The sequence below is a fragment of the Neovison vison genome, chromosome X (genome assembly GCF_020171115.1).
Source record: "Neovison vison isolate M4711 chromosome X, ASM_NN_V1, whole genome shotgun sequence".
Classification (NCBI taxonomy): Eukaryota; Metazoa; Chordata; class Mammalia; order Carnivora; family Mustelidae; genus Neogale; species Neogale vison.
Genome location: NC_058105.1, coordinates 81,917,775 through 81,940,446, shown reverse-complemented (window position 1 = coordinate 81,940,446; position 22,672 = coordinate 81,917,775). Strand labels below are relative to the sequence as shown.

At 36.7% G+C, this 22,672-nt stretch overlaps 1 protein-coding gene across 10 annotated transcripts in view; it reads right to left on the bottom strand.

Moving 5' to 3' along the window:
- Positions 1–22,672, bottom strand: part of HUWE1 (HECT, UBA and WWE domain containing E3 ubiquitin protein ligase 1) — a 169,904-nt gene that overhangs the window by 104,466 nt on the left and 42,766 nt on the right. For all 10 annotated transcript variants that reach the window (XM_044234530.1, XM_044234531.1, XM_044234529.1 and 7 more), the window contains 4 exons: positions 3,259–3,321; positions 1,299–1,376; positions 238–285; positions 86–154 (listed from right to left, as the gene is read on the bottom strand). In XM_044234530.1, the coding sequence (XP_044090465.1) occupies positions 86–154; positions 238–285; positions 1,299–1,376; positions 3,259–3,321 (258 nt within the window). The remainder of the gene's footprint in view (positions 1–85; positions 155–237; positions 286–1,298; positions 1,377–3,258; positions 3,322–22,672) is intronic.

Genomic DNA, 22,672 nt, shown 5'->3' with positions numbered 1-22,672 from the left:
ATGCTGTCTCCCAGCCCTATAAGTACCATTAATCTACATGGATGACAATCCACACCCTTTAGATAAATATTAGGACCTATCATACCTGCTTGTCCTTAGGAATGCTATACATTTTGGTAAGCGATTCCATGATTTCAGAAGGGCTTTCTGAAATCTACATTAGAAAAAAAAACTGGTTAGGAACAAAAAGTAAACTGAATGTTAGGAAACTGGCCAACAGTCAAAGATTCTTCTTACCTTGTCAAGTTGCTCTATGTGAATATAATGTAGTGTGTTACTAGTTGTCTGAAATTAAAAAGATAGAGTTGTCAGAAGTCATTGTTAATACCTTAGCTTCCCGTTCCATAAGACTAAAAGAGAGCTGTCTGAATACTAAGATGTCACCCTAGGTTGAAGCCTATCTGAATGCTCTTAAAATTAAGGTAACTTTAGAGTCCCCCCAAATACCCATTTTATATACAGAATATTCTCAAAAAAGCTTCTTTGAAGACAACAGTATCAAAATATAATGCACACAGTCAGACATAATATTCTTCCTTATCCCTTTTAAAAGTTTTATTTTTTAATTGAAGTATAATTAATATACACTGTTGTATTTGTTTCAAGTGTACAGTATAATGATTCAGCACTTCCACACATTACTCAATGCTCATCATGGTAAGGGTTACTTTTAATCCCCTTTATTATTTAACTCCCCCACCCACCTCCACTCCAGCAACCACCAATTTGTTCTCTGTATTGTCTGTTTTGTCTCTTTTCTCTCCCTTACCCTTTTTTTAAACCTAACTTAATTCCCACAGCCTCTGTATTCATAGCAAAGACCAAATCCATGAAAATGGCTTCCACTCTAAATATGCACTACAGCTGTTTTCAGGGCGCCATTGATCTAGAAATTATGCTACAGGTAGAAAAAAATCTATTCACTAAGCTACTTATAAACAAAACTGAATTTTAGTACCTCCTCAAAGAATATGGAATGACTAGATAATCGAAGCAGGACCTTGTAAGCAATGTACAGGCTTCTTACAAACTGGCTAAGTAGAGAAAAATGCACCAAGTTATGGCAATGCCTCATAGGGGAGTCCTGTCTTTCAGCAGCTCCAACATAAGTAAGATCCAAACTTATCAGAGCTGGGCATACAATGAATAGTTATTTCTGAGAAGGTACTAGGTATGTTTAATTTGGGAGGGCAGCAATGAAGCTCAAAAGCATCCCTTCATTTAATTGAGGAGTCCCAGAAGTCAACCCCAGTTACAGTACATCATAGACTCTATCAGAACAAGTCAATGAGACTCACCCTTTTCTCGATTTTGACCTCGGCCCCAGGGTCTGCATAGAACTCAAAGTGTAGTGTAGTTGCACTGGGTGGGTATTTCTGTGTATAAAGGACATGAAAGAATCAGATACTGTCTTCTCCTCAAAACTTCCTCCAAAGTCCTAACCACCTGTCCAACTCACTGTAGCAGCAGAATGAGCAGTGTAGTCAGCAGCTACAGTGCCTTCACCCCTCATCTTAGCAGAGCTCAGATATCTTATAACACAAAATCAGGAGGATGGCGACCAGAGCTCCAAAGCCTTCACATTTCTTACTTATAAGTTATCAGATGCCCTTTCTTTCAAGAGATTAATTCTGACTGTGGCTATTCTCAAGAGGAAAAGGAGAGGCAAGTCTGCCAAGCAATAATGAATAAGAATCCAAGAAAGGATGGAGAACAAATACAAGGGTCTAAGTACCAACTTGGGAGTGGAAAAGAACATTTTTATGGAAACTTTAGTGTATATCATCACCTTTTGAAATATTTTTTCAAACTGTGCTTCATTAGTGTGCCTTCTTAATTCTTTAAATACCCTTTCATACCATTCTACACCACTTCCCATGGTCTCAAAATGCTTTTCTGCATAGGTAAATACCAAGTCAATATAAACCAGACCATGACAAAAATCCACTTTAACTCTGAAAAGCAAAAACAAAATTAAGATGACAACGGCATGCCCATTAAAATGAATCCTTAAAAGAAACCAGTAGCAGTGGTTGCCTCTGAAATGGAGAATTATTATATAATTAAATTATTATATATAATAAATTTTTTAAATCGAAAGAATTACAGTATACAATTATTTTAAAATTCCATATATATATGTATTTTTAAAAACATGCATAGGTATTACTCCCTTTTAAAATACACATATTTTTCAAAGTCTCACTGATATACCAAATATCAATAAATAAAAGGATGTGTGATTTCTTAACACAGACTGGGCCCCAGACAGACATCATACAAACAGTACAGTGTTATCACACTGTTTTGACAAAGGGTAAAGAACAAGCTTGATATACAAAAGGAGGCTCAGAATTAACCAAATTGAAGATGAAAGTTATTTTCTCTTAATTAGAATTCCAAGCTGAATACTCTTTAAGATTTATGTAGCTTTATTAAATAGACAACACTAACCTCCGTATTACCCAATATTCATTCATAGAACACACACTAAAGAAAGTATACCAATTAAGGCAGGAAAGTAATTTGTTTTAATTTGTAGTTTTCTTCGACCAGAAAAAAAAAAAAACCATTTTCCCAAGGGGGAAAAGCTTGGTAAGATAAATTCACTAAATTTCATTACAGCTATTTGTCCTGTGCATGACAAACTGACAAAAATAGCAACATCTGTTGGAAAATATAATTGCTTCTTGGCACAGAACCGTTTTTAACAAATCCAATTGTGCCTTGTGGTTCCAAAACAACCTAACAAAGCAGAAGGGAGGATGCCCTAACCTTTTATCCAAAGCATGGATGAAAGGTATAAGGACAGAACATGAAGAGTAAACATGTAAAACACACAGAACATTTTAAGTTCTCAATAACCTTCATGGCAGGACTATTCCCCAAGCATCCATTCTTAAAAACCATGCTATACTGCTCAGAGTTCCAATAGTTCCAGTAAGAGAATGCAAACAAATACACTTTCTGGGATTTTTCAACACTTTTAAACCTATTTACCAAATACAGCTTTCTACTCAAGAGCTGGGTATGAACATACACTGTGTTTCTGAGATTCTTCCTACTGTCAGCACACTGAGAGCCCAAGCATTTCTAGATGAGGTGTGTTATGTCTCAATTGAGCTCATGTTCCTCAAAGGTCCTGATTTCAAGCGGCAACTTAATATACCATATATTTGAGCCTTACCATAAAGTAAGGCTCAAAAAGAGACCACACATAACTCTGCCAAAAGACACCAATACCCCAGAATTACTTACCATCATATGCAAGTCTCTACAACATTCTGCAAGTCCAAAGCCGTTCTCCTTTCCACCCCAACTCTTAAAAAAGGAAAAAGACAGTGTTAAAATAGTGCTTAAAGTTAGCCCCGTGTATAAAATATTTAAGAGTATGCGGCTGCCTGGAATACGGTGTTGAGAAGACATCCACTGTGAAAGTCCAACAGAGGGAGCAAATAGAAGCAAGGACTTAAGACCCAAGGCAAGATGGTCTGCCTAAAGGTGATTTCTCCAATGAGATCAATTTCACTTTCTGTAAGGATGCTACTGGGAAGAACATAAGCAACTATTGCACTGTAAATGCCTGCTGTCATACTTGCTGACAGGTCAGTTTTATCCCATCAGGCCTTCAGTACTCTATTATGCTTTCCATGCTCTAAGCTTGTATCACCTTCTTCACTACAGTGAGGAATCACATGCTCTACAGTCCCACTTTTTTTTTTAAAGATTTTATTTATTTCTTTGACAGAGAGAGAGAGAGAGATCACAAGTAGACAGAGAGGCAGACAGAGACAAAGGAGGAAGCAGGCTCCCTGCTGCGGAGAGAAGCCAACACGGGGCTCAATCTCAAGACCCTGAGATCATAACCTTAGCTGGAGGCAGAGGCTTAACCCAATGACCCACCCAGGCACCCCATACAGTCCCATTTTTAAACATGAACCAAGTTGCAAAGGAGAAGACTCTACTGCTTACTTCTACTAAGCTCTGCCACCACAAAGTCTAAAAACTCATCAATACTAGCCTCTAAGGTAATGGGGGAGAATGACTAAATTGTGCACTATTAACTGGCCTTCAAACCCAAACCTCCAGCCATATATTCTTGCTTAATAAACTCGCTTGCATTTTCAACAGTGCTTAAGATATCAAACATTTTTGCTTGATTTGGAATGCTCCCAAGGGTGGGGTGAACATCTGTTGAAAATATTAAATAGTAAATGCATTAATCCCCGCTTCATGGGACAAGGCAAACAATTGCATTCAACAGACAAACTGAAAAGCTTGAGGGGAAAAGACTAGGGTGTGAGATGCTCTGGAGAATAAGGGCTTGGAAAAGTTTCACAGACTCCTAGGAATCTAGGAGGCCACATGTATGTCCAAAGTTAAGCACATTCTCAGGAAAGTCCAGAGAAAGCCCTAAGTTCTACATGCCTTCGTGGTCATCAGGCTCTGTTCAAGTCACAAGTGAAGGCTAAGGCAGAGTTTGTAAACATCCTGGTTAAGCAGTGAAGATATGAGTATTGCCATTGAAGATACTAACATATACAGAGAACCTACCTGTGCAAAGACTGGGGTGGGGGAAGGTTAGTATGTTTTTTTTTGTTCAGGAGTTTAAGGCAAATCACTAGCTAACCACTATCTAAGAGCATAGATTCTGATGATCATATAATTATGAAATCAGGTCAGGAAAGTCTAAAGAAACAACAAACCATAACAAACCCTGGTGAAGGGTGAGAATTTGATTTCCAAAGTTGCCACATTATAGTATTAAAAATGTCCACCATTCAACAACAACAAAAAAACTATGAGGTATACAAAGAAACAAGACTATGAAACACACAAAGGAAAAAGAAATTACAGCAACATGAGCATGAGCAGTGATGTCAGCATTATGGCCAAATAAGACATATCTCATTGCCCCTATGCAACAACTGGCATCCACCCATGAACAAAAGTGCCTTTGTTGGAGTTGGGGAACCTAACCCCATAAACCCAAGGATGGGGGTGGTGGAGAGTCTCACTCAATTGCCTACTGGGTAATAGACTTAAAAGACCTTGGTCCCAGCTACACACCCTGGAGTGGCCTATGAACCAGATACTGACACTGTGAGGAGCCCCAGGAGAACATGGTCTTAAAGAATCACCCATGGGTGAAGGTATGATTTATGGGATTATGACTGAATGCCTCTAAGTCAGGATCCCACCCAGGCGGAATAATAATACAGCAGGGTCATGGGGCCTCAGCTGGCCTCAGCCAGCCGGTTCCCCACCGTCCCTGCCACCTGTTGGGACCAGGGTCCGGTGCGTATAGCTGCTCATCCCAGGAAATGGGATATGGCCAGAAAGAGGGCTGCCCCCTTGCCTGTCACACAATGCACATTTGTGGGAACCTGGAGCTAAACTATTCATAGATGACCTGCTTCCGGGTCGGAGAGCAGAATCCTCACTGTGATCTACTGAAAGTCAACCCTGACACAAGGGTTTGTAAAAATTAACAAACAAAATAAACAAACAAATGATCACCCATGGATGATAAAGTTCAAAGGACAAAAATATTAAAAAATAGCAAGAGCTAAAATAATTTATTAATGAATATACAATTTGAGAAGAGGTAAATGGAACATTAAAAACATAAAATAAGGTTGGGGAAAGTTAAAGGGTAGAGTATTTGTGTGTGACCGAAGTTGTTATCAGCTTAAAAAAAACTTATCTATGTTTTATGTAAAGCTCATGGTAACCACAAAACAAAAACCTAGATTAGATAGAAAAAAGATAAACAAAAAGGAATCAAAGCATACTACTATGGGAAACCATCAATTCACAAAGAAAGGCAGGGGGAGAGGAATAAAGGACAGGAAAATACAGAACAGCCAGAAAACAGTAAGATGGCATTACTAAGTCCTCGCCTATCAATAATTACTCTAAATGCAGATGTACTGATTTTCCAATTAAAGGGCACGGTATGGCTGGATGGATTAAAAAAACAAAACGGAATCAAGAAATGGGAAGAAGACATGAAGAGACATTTCTCCAAAGACGACATCCAAAAGACACAAGAAAAAGTACTCAATAGCACTTGGCATCAGGGGAATACAAATCAAAACCACAATGAGATACCACCTCGTATCAGTCAGAATGGCTAAAATTAACAAATCAGGAAACGACAGACGTTGGCAAGGATGTGGAGAAAGGGAACCCTTCTAGCTAGTGCAGCCACTCTGGAAAACAGTATGGAGGTTGCTCCAAAAGTTGAAAATAAAGCTACCCTACAACGCAGCAATTGCACTACTGGATATTTACCCCAAAGATACAAATGTAGTGATCTGAAGGGTCACCTGCACCCCAATGTTTATAGCATCAATGTTGCTAAATTATGGAAAGAGCCCAGATGTCCATTGACAGATGAATGGATAAAGATGTGGTATATAACTACACACACACACACACACACACACACACACACACAGGATTATTATGCAGCCATCAAAAATGAAATCTTGCCATTTGCAACAACATGGATGAACTAGAGGGTATTATACTAAACGAAATAAGTCAATCAGAGAAAGACAATTACCATATGATCTCATTGACATGTGGAATTTAAGAAACAAGGCAGAGGATCAGAGGGGAAGAGAGAAAAAAATGAAACAAGATAAACGCAGAGAGGGAGACAAAGCATAAGGGCTCTTATGTAGGTTGCTGGAGTAGAGAGGGGTGGAGGGTTGGGCTAAGTGGGTGACGGACAGTGGGGAGGGTATCTGTTGTAAAGAGCACTGGATATTATATAAGACTGATGAATTACAGACCTGTACCCCCGAAACAAATAACATATATGTTAATTAATTGAATTTAAATAAAATTTAAACGAAGTCTCAGCAGCTTACAAGGGACTCACTCCGGCTTTAAAGATACATGCAGACTCAAAGTGAAGGAATGAAAAAGATATTCTATGCAACAGAAACAGAGGGAGAGCATGGGTTGCTGTACTTGTATCAGACAAAATACTTTTACTAAAAACCTGTAACAAGAGACAAAGAGGGGCACCTGGGTGGCTCAGTGGGTTAAGCCTCTGCCTTTGGCTCTGGTCGTGATCCCAGGGTCCTGGGATCGAGCCCTGCATTGGGCTCTCTGCTCAGCAGGGAGCCTGCTTCCCCCTCTCTCTCTGCCTGCCTCTCTGCCTACTTGTGATCTCTCTCTGTGTCAAATAAATAAGATCTTAAAAAAAAAGACAAAGAAGGTCATTATATAATGATAAAGGGGTTAATTCAAAGAGTATATAGCAATTGTAAATTATATACATACAATACTGGAGCACCCAAATACATTAAAAGCAAATACTAACAGATCTGAAGGGAGAAACAGATTAATAATAGATGATAGGGGATGTCCATACTCTACTTTTTTCACCAATGGATAAACTGTCCCAACAGAATATAAGGAAATGTTGAATTTAAACTATACCTTTTAAAAAGTTTTTATTTAAATTCCAGTTAATACAGTGTGATATTAGTTTCAGGTGTACAATATAATGATTCAACACTTTCATTCAACAGCCAGTCAGTGCTCATCCCAAGTGTATTGCTTAATCCCTATTACCTATTTAACCCAACCCCCCAATATCTACACCCTGTAACCATCAGTTTGTTCTGTATAGATAAGAGTGTGTTTCTTGGTTTGCCTATCTTTTCCCTTTGCTTGTTTTGTTTCTTAAATTCCACAAATACTGAAATCCTATGGTATTTGTTTTTCTCTGACTTTTCACCTTAGCGTAATACTTTCTAGAAAGCTCCATCCATATTATTGCAAATGGCAACCTACCAGGAATATACAAAACATTTTTTTTTCTTATTTCTTTTTTTTTTTTCAATTTATTTTCAGAAAAACAGTATTCATTATTTTTTCACCACACCCAGTGCTCCATGCAAGCTGTGCCCTCTATAATACCCACCACCTGGTACCCCAACCTCCCACCCCCCCGCCACTGTAAACCCCTCAGATTGTTTTTCAGAGTCCATAGTCAAAACATTTGACTGAATAGCAGAATACACACTCTTCTCAACTGCACATAGAACATTCTTCCACATAGATTACATAGTAAGTTACAAAATAAGTCTTAGCAAATTTAAGAGACTGAAATTACACCAAGTATCTTTCCTAACCACAATGGTATAAAACTAGAAATCAATTAACAGGAGGAAAACTGGAAAATTCACAATATGTGGAAACTAAACAATACACTTGTGAAGAACCAATGACTCAAAAAAAAAAAAGAAGTCAAAAGGGAAATTTAAAAATATCAGGTCAAAAGACAATGGAAGCCTATCAAAACTTATCAAAACTCTTCTACCAAAAGTAGAAAAGAGAAGTTTATAGGGATTAATGACTACAGTAAAAAACAAGAAAGATCTAAAATATACAACCTAACTTTATAACTCAAGGATACAAAAGAACAAACGAATCCTGAAGTTAGTAGAAGGCAGGGAAATAATGATCACAGCAGAAATAAATGAAATAGAGACTCCCCCAAAAAACCAAAACAAAACACCTAAGGGTTTTTTTGAAAAGATAAACGAAATAGATGAAATTCTAGATAGACTAAGAAAATAGGAGTGAAAACTTAAATCAGAAATGAGGAGACAGGGGCGCCTGGGTGGCTCAGTGGGTTAAGCCGCTGCCTTCGGCTCAGGTCATGATCTCAGGGTCCTGGGATCGAGTCCCGCATCGGGCTCTCTGCTCGGTGGGGAGCCTGCTTCCTCCCCTCTCTCTGCCTGCCTCTCTGCCTACTTGTGATCTCTCTCTGTCAAATAAATAAATAAAAATCCTTAAAAAAAAAAAAAGAAATGAGGAGACATTACAAATGATACCATATAGATAGATAGGTTAAGTGAAATTATTTCACCTGTAAGTGGAATTTAAAAAAGGAGAGAGACACAAACCAAGTCTTCATTATAGAGAACAAACTGATGGTTACTGGTTGGGAGGTGGGGAGAGAGATGGGTGAAATAGGTCGTAGGGTGTAAGAGTACACTTATGATGAGCACTGAGTAATGTTAAGAGTTGTTGGGTCGCCTGGGTGGCTCAGTGGGTTAAAGCCTCTGCCTTCAGCTCGGGTCATGACCCCAGGGTCCTGGGATCAAGCCCCACGTCGGGCTCTCTGCTGAGAGGGGAATCTGCTTCCCTTCCTCTCTCTCTCTGCCAGCCTTTCTGCCTACTTGTGATCTCTGTCTTTCAAATAAATAAATAAATAATCTTTAAAAAAATTTCTATAAGAGTTGTTGAATCACTATATTGTATTCCCGAAACTAATAAAACACTGTATGTTAACTATAGTGGAATTAGAATTTTAAAACTTAGTAAAGAAACTATATATTTACAAATTGCCAACATACTGCATGATCTGTAAGAATTGGAAAATTTCTTAAAAACAGAACTTACCAAGAGTGGATAATGAAGAAACAGAAAATCAGAAGAAACCGATAATGAGTAAAGAAGATTAAATAGGTAATCAAAACATACCCAATACAGAAAAGCCTAGGACCAGATGGTTTTTCTGGTATATATTCATCAAACATTTAAAGAATTAACACCAATCCTTCTCAATTTCTTACCAAAAAATTGAAGAGGCCAGACTTCCAAACTCATTTTAAGAGGCCCAAATTACCCTGATAGCGAAGCCAGATAAGGACACTACAAGAAAACAGGCTATCATCCCTGATAAATGAAGACACAAAAACTGTCATCAAAATACTAGCACACCAAATTGAAACAGTACATTAAAATGATCATATACAATTATCAAGTGGGATTAATCCTTGGGATGTAATGACTGTTCATCATATACATGCCAATAAATGACATACTACATTAAGAGAATAAAAGACAAAAATCCAAGATGTCAATAGATGCTGAAAAAAACAGGACAAAAAGTCAATATTCTTTCATGATAAAAAGTAAAAAATGAGGTACAGAAGGAACACAGCTCAACATTTTAATAAAGGCCATATGTGACAAGTTCATAGCTAACATCACACTCAAGTGGTAAGAAGACGAAGGCTCTCCCTCTAAGATCCTGAACAAGACAAGGGTGCCCACTCTTAACACTCCTATATTCAATTATAGTACTAGAAATCCTAGCCAGAACAATTAGGTAAGAAAAGAAATAAAAGGCATCCATTTCAGAAAACGAGAAGTAAAACTGTCTCCATTTATAAGTGATATCTTATGCATTAAAAAACCCTTAAAAACCACACAAATAACCCCGTTAGAATAAATTCAGCAAAGCTGCAGGATATAAAATCAATGTACAGAAATCAGCCACATTTCTATACATTAACAATAAACTATATGAAAACGAAATTTCTAAGAAAACAATCCCTGGGCACCTGAGTGGCTCAGGTAGTTAAACATCTTTAATTTCTTCTTTAATTTCTTTAATTTCAGCTCAAGTCATGATCTCAGGGTTGTGAGACTGAGCCCCGGGGTGGGCTCTGTGCTGGGTGTTTAGCCTGCTTGGGATTCTTGGGTTTCTCTCCTTCTCCCTCTGCCCTTCCCTGCCCCACTCCTGCTCACTCTCCACCCCACCCCCAAAAAAGGTTAAAAAGGAAAACAATCCCATTTATAGTAGCACCAGAAACAGCAATATATTTAAGCAAGGTGAAAGACCTGTACATTGAAAGCTATAAAACACTGATGAAAGAAATTAAAGACACAAATGGAAAGATATCCTGTGTTCATGAATCATAAGAATGTTAAAATGTCCACAGAATCCAGGGGCCATCTACAGATGCATGTAATTGCTATTTAAAATTCCAATGACATTTTTTCAGAGAAATAGAAAAAAAAATCCTTAAATTTACATGGAACCACAAAAGACCCTAAATAGCTAACACAATTTTGAGAAGGAACCGCAAAGCTAGCGGTATCACACTAGCTTTCAAACATTACAAAGCTAGAGCAATAAAACAGTATGGTATTGACATAAACACAGACAAATACACCAACAGAACAGAAACAAGAGCCCAGAAATAAACCCTCATATATATGGTCAACTAATATTTGACAGGGATCCAAGAATAATCAATGGGGGAAAGGACAGACTCTTTGCTAAATGGTGCTGGGAAAACTGGTTAACAAAATGCAGAAAAATGAAAATGTACTCCTTTCTTTTTACCCCTCAAAAACATAAACCTGAAATGGATTAAAGACATCAACATGAGACCTGAAACTGTAAAACTACTAGAAGAAAACAGTAAAAGCTCCCTGACACTGGTCTTGGCAATTACTTTTTTTGGATACCATTAGTACAAGCAACAAAGGCAAAAAACAAGGGAGAGAACACTAAAAGAATTCATTACAACTCAGCAATACACAAAAAATGATTTAAAAAAGGGCAGAGGGTTTAAGTACACATTTTCCCAAAGAAGACCTACAAATGACCAACAGGTATATGAAACAGTGTTCAGTAACACTATTTATCAGGGAAATGCAAATCATAACCACAATAAGATACTGCCATACCTGTTAGAATCTAGACTACTATCCAAAAGACAAGAGATTAACAAGTATTGGTTAAGATTTGGAGAAAAGGAGACCCTTTTGTACTGTTGGTGGGGATGTAAATTGGTACCGCTACTATGAAAAAAGCTATCCTCAAAAAATTAAAAATAGAACTACTATATGACCCAGCAATCACAATTCTGGGTATATAGCCAAAGGAAATGATATCAAGACATCAAAGAGGTATCTGCCCTCTCCTATTAACTGGAACATTATTCACACTAGACAACGTATGGTGACAAACTAAGTGTTTATCTATGGATGAATGGATAAAGAATATGACACACACACAGGAGTATTATTCTGTCAAGTCAGATACACAAAGACAATTACTGGGTCGTATCACTTATATGTGGAATTTAAAAAGCTGAACTCACAGAAACAGAATGGTGGTTGCCAGGGGCTAGGGCCTGGGGCAAATGGAAAGATGTTGGTCAAAGGGTACAAACTTCCAGTTTTATGGTAAGACCTAGGAATCCAATGTATAGCATGGTGACTATAGTTAACAATACTGTATTATATATTTATCAGTTGCTCAGAGTAAATATTAAATGTTCTCCCCCCAAAAAAGGAATAACTATGTGAGGTGATAATCCTAGTATGGTAATCACTTTGTAATATTCAAGTGTATCAAATCAATATGCTGTAAACCTTAAATTTACACATTATAGATCAAATATATTTCAATAAAGCTAGAAAAAAAACCAAAAACTGTTTGTAAATCCAGATATTCGACTTACTAGGCAAAGATAATTTTAGATATGCTCAAAGGGCTAAAGGAAATCATACACAAAGAACTAAAGGAAGCCATGAGAATATTTCATCAAATATCAACAAAGAGGTTATAAAAAAGGAAGCAAACAAATAACAGCATTGTAAAGGACAGTAACAAAAATGAAAATATTCACTTTTTGAGTGTTTCACCAGCAGATGTAAGCAGGGAGAGGTATGAATCAACTAACCTAATTAAATACATAGAACATCAGGTGGTAGGTAATATGTGTTATAAAGAAAAATAAAAGCAAAGAGGGTGACAAAGAGTACACAGGGTGTTCCAATTTTAAAACAGGATGTTAGGAAAGACCTTGCAGAGATAGTGGTAAAGATGAAGGAGCAAGCCATAGATTGGGAACATAGCTGTGTAGAAATCCTGCAGGAAGAGTGTACCTAGCACTGTCCAGGAAAGGAAAGGGGCCAGGTACATGGAATAGACCGAGCCTGGGGGAAACAAATGGCAGAAGTCAGATACTGTACACATTACAACTGAGGTATCTATTATATATCCAGTAAAGATTTTTGAATCAGCATTTATACAAGAAAGCCAAGGGTGGATACCTGAGCCACTCTAACACTCAGAGGCTGAGCGCAGGAGGAGGTACTCGCCAAGAGACACAGAAGGGCAGTTCTGGAAACTCAGGAGGACCAGGAGGTGGTTTTGAAGCCAAGACCTCCGCCTAATCTTTAAAATTTTCATTACATTTTCTATTTTCCTACAAAGTACTAAAACAAACATTATTTTTTAAATCTTTAAGTCAACACATTTATTAATTTTTATTTTAATTCCAGTACAGTTAACATACAGTATTAATTTACTTTCAGGTATATAATACAGTGATTCAACAATTTCATGTATTATTTTGTTCTCATCAAGAAGTATACTCTTAAAAAAAAAAGATCTTATTTATTTATTTGACAGAGATCACAAGTGTGTGTGTGTGGGGGAGAAACAGACTCCCACAGCTGAGCAGAGAGCTGGATGCGGGCTCAATCCCAGGACCCTGAGATCATGACCTGAGCTGAAGGCAGAGGCTTTAACCCACTGAGCCACACAGGCACCCCCAAGAAGTGTACTCTTAATCCCCTTCACCTATTTCACCCACCTCCCCTCAGGCTACGATCTGTTTGGTTTTTGGTTTGTCTTTTTCCCTTTGTTCATTTGTTTCTTAAATTCCACGTGAGTGAAATCAAATGGTATTTGTTTTTCTCTGACTTATTTTGCTTAGCATTATACTCTCTAGCTCCATCCATGTTGTTACAAATGGCAAGATTTCATTCTTTTTTATGGCTGAATATTCTTCCACTGTTTATCCATTCATTCATGGGACATGTGCTGGTTCCACAGTTTGGCTACTGTAAATAATGCTGTGATTAACGTTAAGAGTGCATATAACCTCTCAAATTAGTGTTTTGTATTCTTTGGGTAAATACCCTGTTATGTGATTACTGGATCATATGGTAGTTCTATTTTAAAAATTACATTTTCAAAGAAATATTTAATGCTGTGGGAAAATACTCACCATGGGTTATGTGGAGGGAAAAGCAGGATATGGAACACAATGCTATTGTTTATTTTTTGTACATGATGGTGACTGAGGACTGTTATTTCTTCTTCACAATTTTATGTACTTTCTACACTAAACATGTATTACTTTTGTAAAAATTCTGAGACAAGTATATTTGCAAATAAATATTGGAAGGTGAAAAAATATCAATAAATTTGAAGCTAGCTTAATGGATATTACCCAGTTGGAAGAGCAGAAAGAAGGAATATCAAAAGTAAGTCAAAGAGATATGTGGGACTCCATCAAGTATACCAATGTATGCATAATGAGAGTCCCAGAAAGAGGGGAGAAAGAGGAACAGAGAAATTATTTATGGAAATAATTGCTAAAATCATCTCAAATTTCACCAAAGACATGATCTACAAATCCAGTTCAGGGGGAGCTTGAAGCAGCAAAAGCAAAAGAACCTGTCATGTACAAGTGATCCTCAGTAAGATCAATAGCTGATTTTTTTCATCAGAAACCATGGAGGTCAGAGTACATGGAGGAAGAGATATTCCAAGTGCTAGAAGAGGAGAACTGCCAATCAAAAATTCTGGATCTGACACAATTATCCTTCAAAAATGTAGGAGAAATTAAGAATTCCAGATAAAAGCGGAGGGACCTTGTTGCTGGTACACATGATTCAAGAAATGCTAACTGGAATCCTTCAGGTTGAAATGAAAGGGCACAAGACAGTAACCAGAAGACAGAGGCTTTAACCCACTGAGCCACCCAGGCGCCCCTACATTCTTCTAAAGTACATATAAAACATTCTCCCAGATAGACCACGTTAGGCAACAAAACAAACTTTAAGAAATTAAGAAAGAATAAAATCGGGGTGCCTGGGTGGCTCAGTTGGTTAAGCGACTGCCTTTAGCTCAGGTCATGGTCCCGGAGTCCTGGGATCAAGTCCCGCATCAGGCTCCCTGCTTCATGGGGAGTCTGCTCCCTCTGACCTCCCCTCTCATGATCTCTCTGTCTCTCTCTCAAATAAGTAAATAAAATCTTTAAGAAAAAAAGAATAAAATCATACAAAGTTATCGTCTCCAAGTTAGAAATCCCAAACAGAAGGAAATCTGAAAAATTCACAAATACGTAAAAATTAAACAACACACTCTTAACAACCAATGGGTAAAAGAAGAAATCACAAGGGAAATTAGAAAATTCCTCAAGATGAATGAGAATAATATGACATACTAAAACTTAATAGGATTTGCTGAAAGCAGTGCTTATAGGAAAATTCACAGCTGTAATTGCCTACCTTTAAAAAAAGAAAGATCTAAAATCAGTAACCTAACTTTCTACCTTAAGGAAGTACAGAAAAAAGAGCAAACCAGACCCAAAGCAAACAAAAAGAAGGAAATGGCAAAAATTATAACAGATAAATGAAACAGAAATCAAGTGAACCAATTTTGGTTCTTTGAAAAAAAAATCAACAGAAATAAACATGCTTTTAGACTGACCAAAAAAAAAAGTATGTTCTTGCTTTCTCTTGCTCCTTTTCAAATATACATATAGATAGGAGGAACCAGTGAAAAGGGAAAGATTTAAGGCAGCTGGATATTATGATCATCTTCAACAGTAAGAGTAAGATACTCAATTTTTTTTATCTTTATCTCAAAATTGAGTTTAGGTATAAAATTGAGAAAATGATGCTTATAGCATCTTTCTGATGATTACAGGAGATAAGAATGTATAAATTACAAGGTCCAACATTCATTAAGAACTTGATAAAGGCATCTGTTATCAAATACTGATGCATTAAAGATAGTCATTGTGGCATTATTTACAACAGAAAAATACTGAAAAATTACCCAAACAATGAGAAATGTTCTGTTAATGGAGATAATCATATGCTGGTGTTAAGTTGAGAGTACTTAAAGTATTCACTTACAGAGGTATAAAGCCATTATTTTTATATCTATTTCTTCTCTGATGGTATTGGTTTCATTCCCCAAATGACTGCCCACCCGAAACAACTGAGAACACGTAGTTATACTTTCTTTGAATGCTTTTAGCTTCATGGTTTTAACACTCAACTTTTTAATACATCTTAATTTTACTTTGAGGCAGTATCTACCTTAATTGCCCCACAAATAGTTAGCCAGTTGTTGTATTATTTATTGAATAGCTACTTTTTCTGCTAATGGGAAATGTTGTCGTTACTATAAATTCAAGTCCTATGTGTTGGATCTGTTTGTGTAAATATTCAACTGAATTCCACTGTTACTAGCATGCCACCTTAATTCCTACAGCTTTACTTAAAAAGTTTAATACCCAATAAGAAAAATACTTTGTCATTACATTTTCTACTTTTTTGGCTATTCCCAGGACTTCTAGTGAAAAAACATGTAATTTGCTGATAACAATGAGGATTTGGTGCCACACAGAAAAGACAGAGAGAATGAGACCCAGGATCAAACCAAAGATCTGAATTTGCAAGGCAGAGTAAGTTTGAAAGGGTGTACACCTTCACATTGTTCCTCTTGTTTCGAACTGTTGTCACAACTAATTGCTTTAGCATACTTATACGAGTCACTGCAAAATCTTTCCTTCTGTCTTTTTTTTATTCTGATAAAAATAGAGCACCAGTGACTAGAAAGTTGTGCTAAGCTGGAATTCTTAAAAAACCATGTGCCAAACCAAACCTGATCCATGAAAGTCTGTGACCCAGTGACATTTATGGTATTACACATGAAGAAACATTTCTTAGAAAATTATGTAAAGTTAATAGGGGAAAACAACAATGCTAATACATTAAACTTATATAAAATTATATATACCATGTGTTCAGCTATGTAAAGAAATACGCATAAAACAAAGACTAAGAAAATCTACCAAAATGCTAAGAATAGCACATGGTCATGATAAATTATCTTTTGTACATTTCTAAATATTTAAAAATACTGACCACATATTTTATTATGGGGAAAAGTTTCTTTTGCAGCCAGCAAGGTAAATCTATGGAATGTTTGAGATTCTAGGGTATTTATTAGACTACTCAGAATAACTAGTTCTTTGTCCTTTTTATTATGCACATATATCTGCTTTCTCAACTATGTGAGCTTTATAAAGAAAAGAACATGTTTTGTATTACATCCAGCAGAGGGTTGGTTACATACCTCTTAAATGGTATCAACTGGAAGGTTTGGGTGTGGATTCAAGAGTCAGTCTCAGGCTGACACACCTGTATTTTTATTCCAAACTATGCTATAACCCCTACCACAGTAACAACAAATAATACATTTTACAGTTCATCAGAGGCTAAGAGCCCACAGGCTATTCCCAAAAATAATGTAACTTCTGAATTTCATTATGCTCACCTACCCATAGTGTTACCATGATCCTAGCAATTAAGCAGACACCCAATAAATAACTATTTTACCAACCATGCCATAGAGGCATATTTGACACCGCCTCACTACATGGTATTTGCTAAAAAGTATTCAGACATCAGGAAAAAGGCTTGATGTTCTTTGAGATGCGGCTTAAGAATTCAGTAAGATTTTGTAACTTTACACAATAGGATAGACTAGACCAGGGTTTTCAAAGTGTGGTCCCTGGACCAGTAGTCTTAGTCTCACCTAGAAATTTGTAAACAATGGACATTACCGGGGTGCCTTGGTGGTTCAGTTGGTTAAATGTCTGTCTTCAGCTCAGATCATGATCCTGGGCTCCTGGGATGGAGCCCCACGTCGGGCTCCCTGCTCAGCCAGGAGTCTGCTTCTCCCTCTCTCCCTGCCCTCCCCACTTGTGTTCAGTAGCTCTACCAAATAAATAAAATTTTTTAAAAAAACAACAACAATGCATATTATCGGGACTTGTTCTGGGCCTACTGAATCATAAACAGGAGGGGGAGACCAATAATAAAATTACTTGATACAAGCTCAAGTTTGAGAACCAGCGTACTAGACCTTCACAAAACCAACTGGCTCAAAACAGATGAGTGGTCTCAAGATAGAGCCCTGTTATCTGACTCCCTGCTTAGCTGGGCGTACGCTTCTCTCCCTCCCTCTGCCCTTCCCCTCTTTGTGTTCTCTCAAATAAATAAAATCTTTAAAAATAAAAACAACATTTTAAAAGGTTTCATTTGACACAGAGAGAGAGCTAGCACAAGCAGGGGGAGCGGCATGCAGAGGGAAAGGGAGAAGCAGGCTCCCCCATTGAGCAGGGAACTGGATGCGGGGCTTGATCCTAGAACCCTGGGATCATGACCTGAGCCAAAGCCAGCCACTAAACTGACTGAACCACCCAGAAACCCCAAATAAACTCTTTTAAAAAAACTTATCAAACTCAACACCCAGAGAACAAAAAATCTAATCAAGAAATGGACAGAAGACATGGACAGACATTTCTCCAAAGACCTACATATAGCTAACAGACATATGATAAAGTGCTCTACATCACCTGGCATTAAGGAAATACAAATCAAAACCACAGTGAGATACCACCTTACACCTGTTAGAATGGCTCAAATGAACAACTAAGGAAACAGATGTTGGCAAGGATGCGGAGAAAGGGGAATCCTCTTACACTGTTGGTGGCAATGCAAACTGGTGCAGCCACTCTGGAAAACAGTACGGAGGTTCCTCAGTAAGTTGAAAATAGAGCTACCCTATGACCCAGCTATTGCACTAGTAGGTACTTACCCAAAGGACACAAATGTTATAATCTGAAGGGGTACCTGAACCCCAATGTTTATAGCAGCAATGTCGACAATAGCCAAACTATAGAAAGAGCCCAAATGTCATCAACAGATGAATGGATAAAGAAAATGTAGTATGTATGTGCATGTGCATGTGTATATATATGTGTGTGTGTGTGTATATAAAAATATATATATAATGGATTATTACTTAGCCATCAAAAAGAACGAAATCTTGCCATTTGCAAGATGCGGATGAACTAGAGGGTATTGTGCTAAGCGAAATAAGTTAGTCACAGAAAGATAACCACCTTATGATTTCACTCACATGTGGAAGGGAAGGAAAAATAAAATAAGATAAAAAGAGAGGGAGGCAAACCATAACAGACTCAACTACAGGAAACAAACTGAGGGCTGCTGCGGGGGAGGTCAGTGGAAGGATGGGGTAATTGGGTGATCGGCATTACGCACCTGAAGTATTAGGCACTGGGTATTATATACAACTGATGAATCACTAAATTCTACCCCTGAAAATAATAATACACTATATGTTAACTAAATTGAATTTAAATAAATTTAAAACAACCACAACAGTAACAACAAAAATCAACTAGCTTTCAACAATTCATTAAGTCTTCTTGGAGAACTTTCTCTATATTTGCAGTTAACTAACCACTATTCATATTCACAACTGGCCCACATCACTGGGTTAAGGGAGTCACCAAAAAACTATCATGAGAAAAGATACCACATACAAAGTCTTTTTTCATAAAGATCAAAACATGATGTTCAACATTTCGTCTAGAAGCCATCTGCCTTCTTTTGAACCATTTTTGAAAACAGTATGTACATAAACACAATAAACAAAGAGAACATAAGGATTTGGGGGAAAATACTTTTAGAAGAGACAAACAGCAATAACTCCAACAGAACTTTTGTAGAAAAACACTAAACCAAGAGAAAAATGGGCAAATGAACAGATAATCCCACAAGAGCAAATTCTAATAGCCAAACATGTAAAGATGGTCAAATTCACTACTCATTGAGTAAGGGCCAATTAAAGTAACATGGAGATTACTGGGACTCTTACAAAGAATCAAAATTATCAGTAAGTAAGGACATATATAAAACTGCTTAATGTAGCAATCATTGTTCATAACAGGAAAGAATAGAATATGCATTAATAGGGAAACAGTTGAATAAATTATGGAACAAACTATGGAATATTAGGTAGCCATTAAAAGAGAGACATAGTTATACAAGTGATTTAGTGAATTTTTAACAAACCACTAAATAAGAAAACTGAGATGCAAAATTATCCTGCCTTTATAATTCAAAGACAAAAATATGCTAAACACTGTCAATATGATATGAAGATAAAAATACATACATATTTTTATATGTACAGGATACATTTTAGGTTGTAGGAAGATGAGCCAAGAGAAAAACACACTACACCAAAAAAACTGCGTGGCAATATGTATTTATGCAAAATAATGTATATATAGTTTTTAAAGAAAGTAAATATAAAAGGGACTTATTTAGTTTATGTGCTGACAACCATCTTCAATGATAGTGTCCATTTATTATGTACTTTCAACATGCTCAGCATTAAACCTAGGAATTTTATTTAAGACCTCATTTAGTTTATACCTCAAAACTATGAGGCAGATACCATAATCCCCAATTTACAGATATATAGAGATTAATCTGATCTGTTGACAGAACTAGGTCCTTCTAAACCCAAGTTCTTAACCACATGCAAGTGAATACATGTAGTTGTTGCACAGGGCATTGATAAAAGAAAGAATTCAGATTCAGGAAGCAATCTAAAAAACGAAAAGACACAAACCAAAATGTCTATCAAAGACCACTGTTAGAAGAACTGTCACATTTCAAAAGAAGACGTAGGAGAAAGCAACCCGTGTCAACAACTTACATTACAAATTACATAGTGTAAATTGAGAAAAATTAAGTTTAAAAATTTTAACAGTAGTTTGAGTAATGGTAGCTACTATTACTGAATACCTAGCATAATATATCTTAACCCTCGAAAACATTAAGATGCTCTTATTTGTAATAACAAAGCCATCAAACACATAATATAGTAACAAAAGCTACACCCATCAAGATTCTAAATTGTCTGGGACTCAAAAGTTAACCTTCCATCTATAGTCTTTACGTTTAGCACAATTCAGAGGAAAAAGGGGGCACACATCTATCATACGGTACAAGGAGCCCAAAACACAAAAGAACATACAGCAGTCCCGCCTTATCTGAAGTTTCACTTTCTATGGTTTCAGTTACCACAGTCAACAGCAGTCTGAAAGATGATGATCCTCCTGATATACCATCAGATGGTCAACAGCAAACCTAGGCTGTATCACGATTACTACGTCACAATGTCTAGTCATTCACCTCACTTATCACATAGGCATTTTATCATATCATAAAATGAAGAGTGAATGCAGTACAGTATTTTCAGAGAAACCATATTCATGTAACTCTTGTTACAGTATATTTTTATAACTGTTCAATTAGTTATTATTATTAATCTCTTACTGTGACTAATTTGCAGACTAAACTTTATCGTAAGTATGTACAGGAAATAACATAGTAGGAGCGCCTGGGTGGCTCAGTGGGTTAAAGTCTCTGCCTTCGTCTCAGGTCGTGATCCCAGGGTCCTGGGATCGAACCCTGCATTGGGCTCTCTGCTCAGTGGGGAGCCTGCTTCCTCCTCTCTCTCTGCCTACTTGTGATCTCTCTCTGTCAAATAAATAAATAAAATCTTTAAAAAAAGAAAAACCATAGTATATACGGGGTTCAGTACTATTTCTGATTTCAGGCATCCACTGGGGGTCCTGGAATGTATCCCCTGTGGATAGGGTGGGGGAGACTACTGTAACAGCAATCATTTAAGCAATCCTTTCTGGTGATAGAATGATCCAAGGGAAGAAAAGAACAAGATAACCCCAAATTACCCAAAAAATACAGCAAAAAAATTCCACACTTTGCATATGTGTGCCATGTAAAAGTATAGTATGCATCTTAACTTTTACTTTCTAAATGGTTAGAACAGTTAAATATAGTAGTATTAGTTTTACAGATAATCAGCCTCCAAGTGGGGTGCTATGATCTGACAAGATATTAATTCTGATAGGTGCTGTTATGGCTCTACACAAAATACTAAATTAACTAGAGTACTCTTCTTCCATCTATAAACATAAAGCTTGTTCTGAAATCTGAAAACCATTCAATATGGTACATCCCCAGAAAGGGTATAGCTCATATAAGCAGACAGATCAGGTTTCAAACCCCAAATCACTGTCTGATTATGGGAATTATAAGCAAATCATTTCAGCTTGCTTAACTTCATACTCTTCACCTGTAAAATGAGTGTAAGAATTCATACTCCCAGAGTATTAAGAGGATTACATATAGTAGGCATTAAATTAGGTAACAACTATAGCACAAACAATGGAATGTTACAGTCATTAAAGATAGATCTACAAAATTATTACAAATTCTCACATTTAATTATAAAGTATATAGTATATTATAGCTATAAAACATTTAAAGCACAGAATATAGAAAGTGAAACTGACCCATCATCTTTTCCCCCAATTCAATTCCCTATCTAAGCTTACAATTAAGAAATATAACTCTTTCTTCACTTTATTAATAGTTTTACTTTTGGACTTTTAAAAAACCATAAATGGGGATCTTCAACTAACTTTTCTTGCTAAGAGATCCTTTCATTGAGGAGCTCTATTAGGGTCACATATAGGCTCATGCCTTGTTAAATATGATGTTTCAAAAAATTTTTTCCAAAAAATGGTGCAGTGAGAATACTTAAGCATAATTTTTGAGCATATCTGAATATGTTCCTAACATAATTTCCTTAAAATAGAACTACTGGATGAAATAAAATATATATATTTTAAAATTAAAGGTGTGGCTAAATAACCTTACAAAAGGGCATTTTTACACCAACAGTTTATAAGCTAAAAGGTAAGATTTTTCAAAGTGTCAAATTAGGAAAAAGAGATTCAGGGGTAAATTATAAAAATTTCTAATTCTGCATTCAGGTTCCTTTACAAAGAAGTCTTTACACTGTTGCTCTACTTTAAAGAAATCAGAGATGATCGTT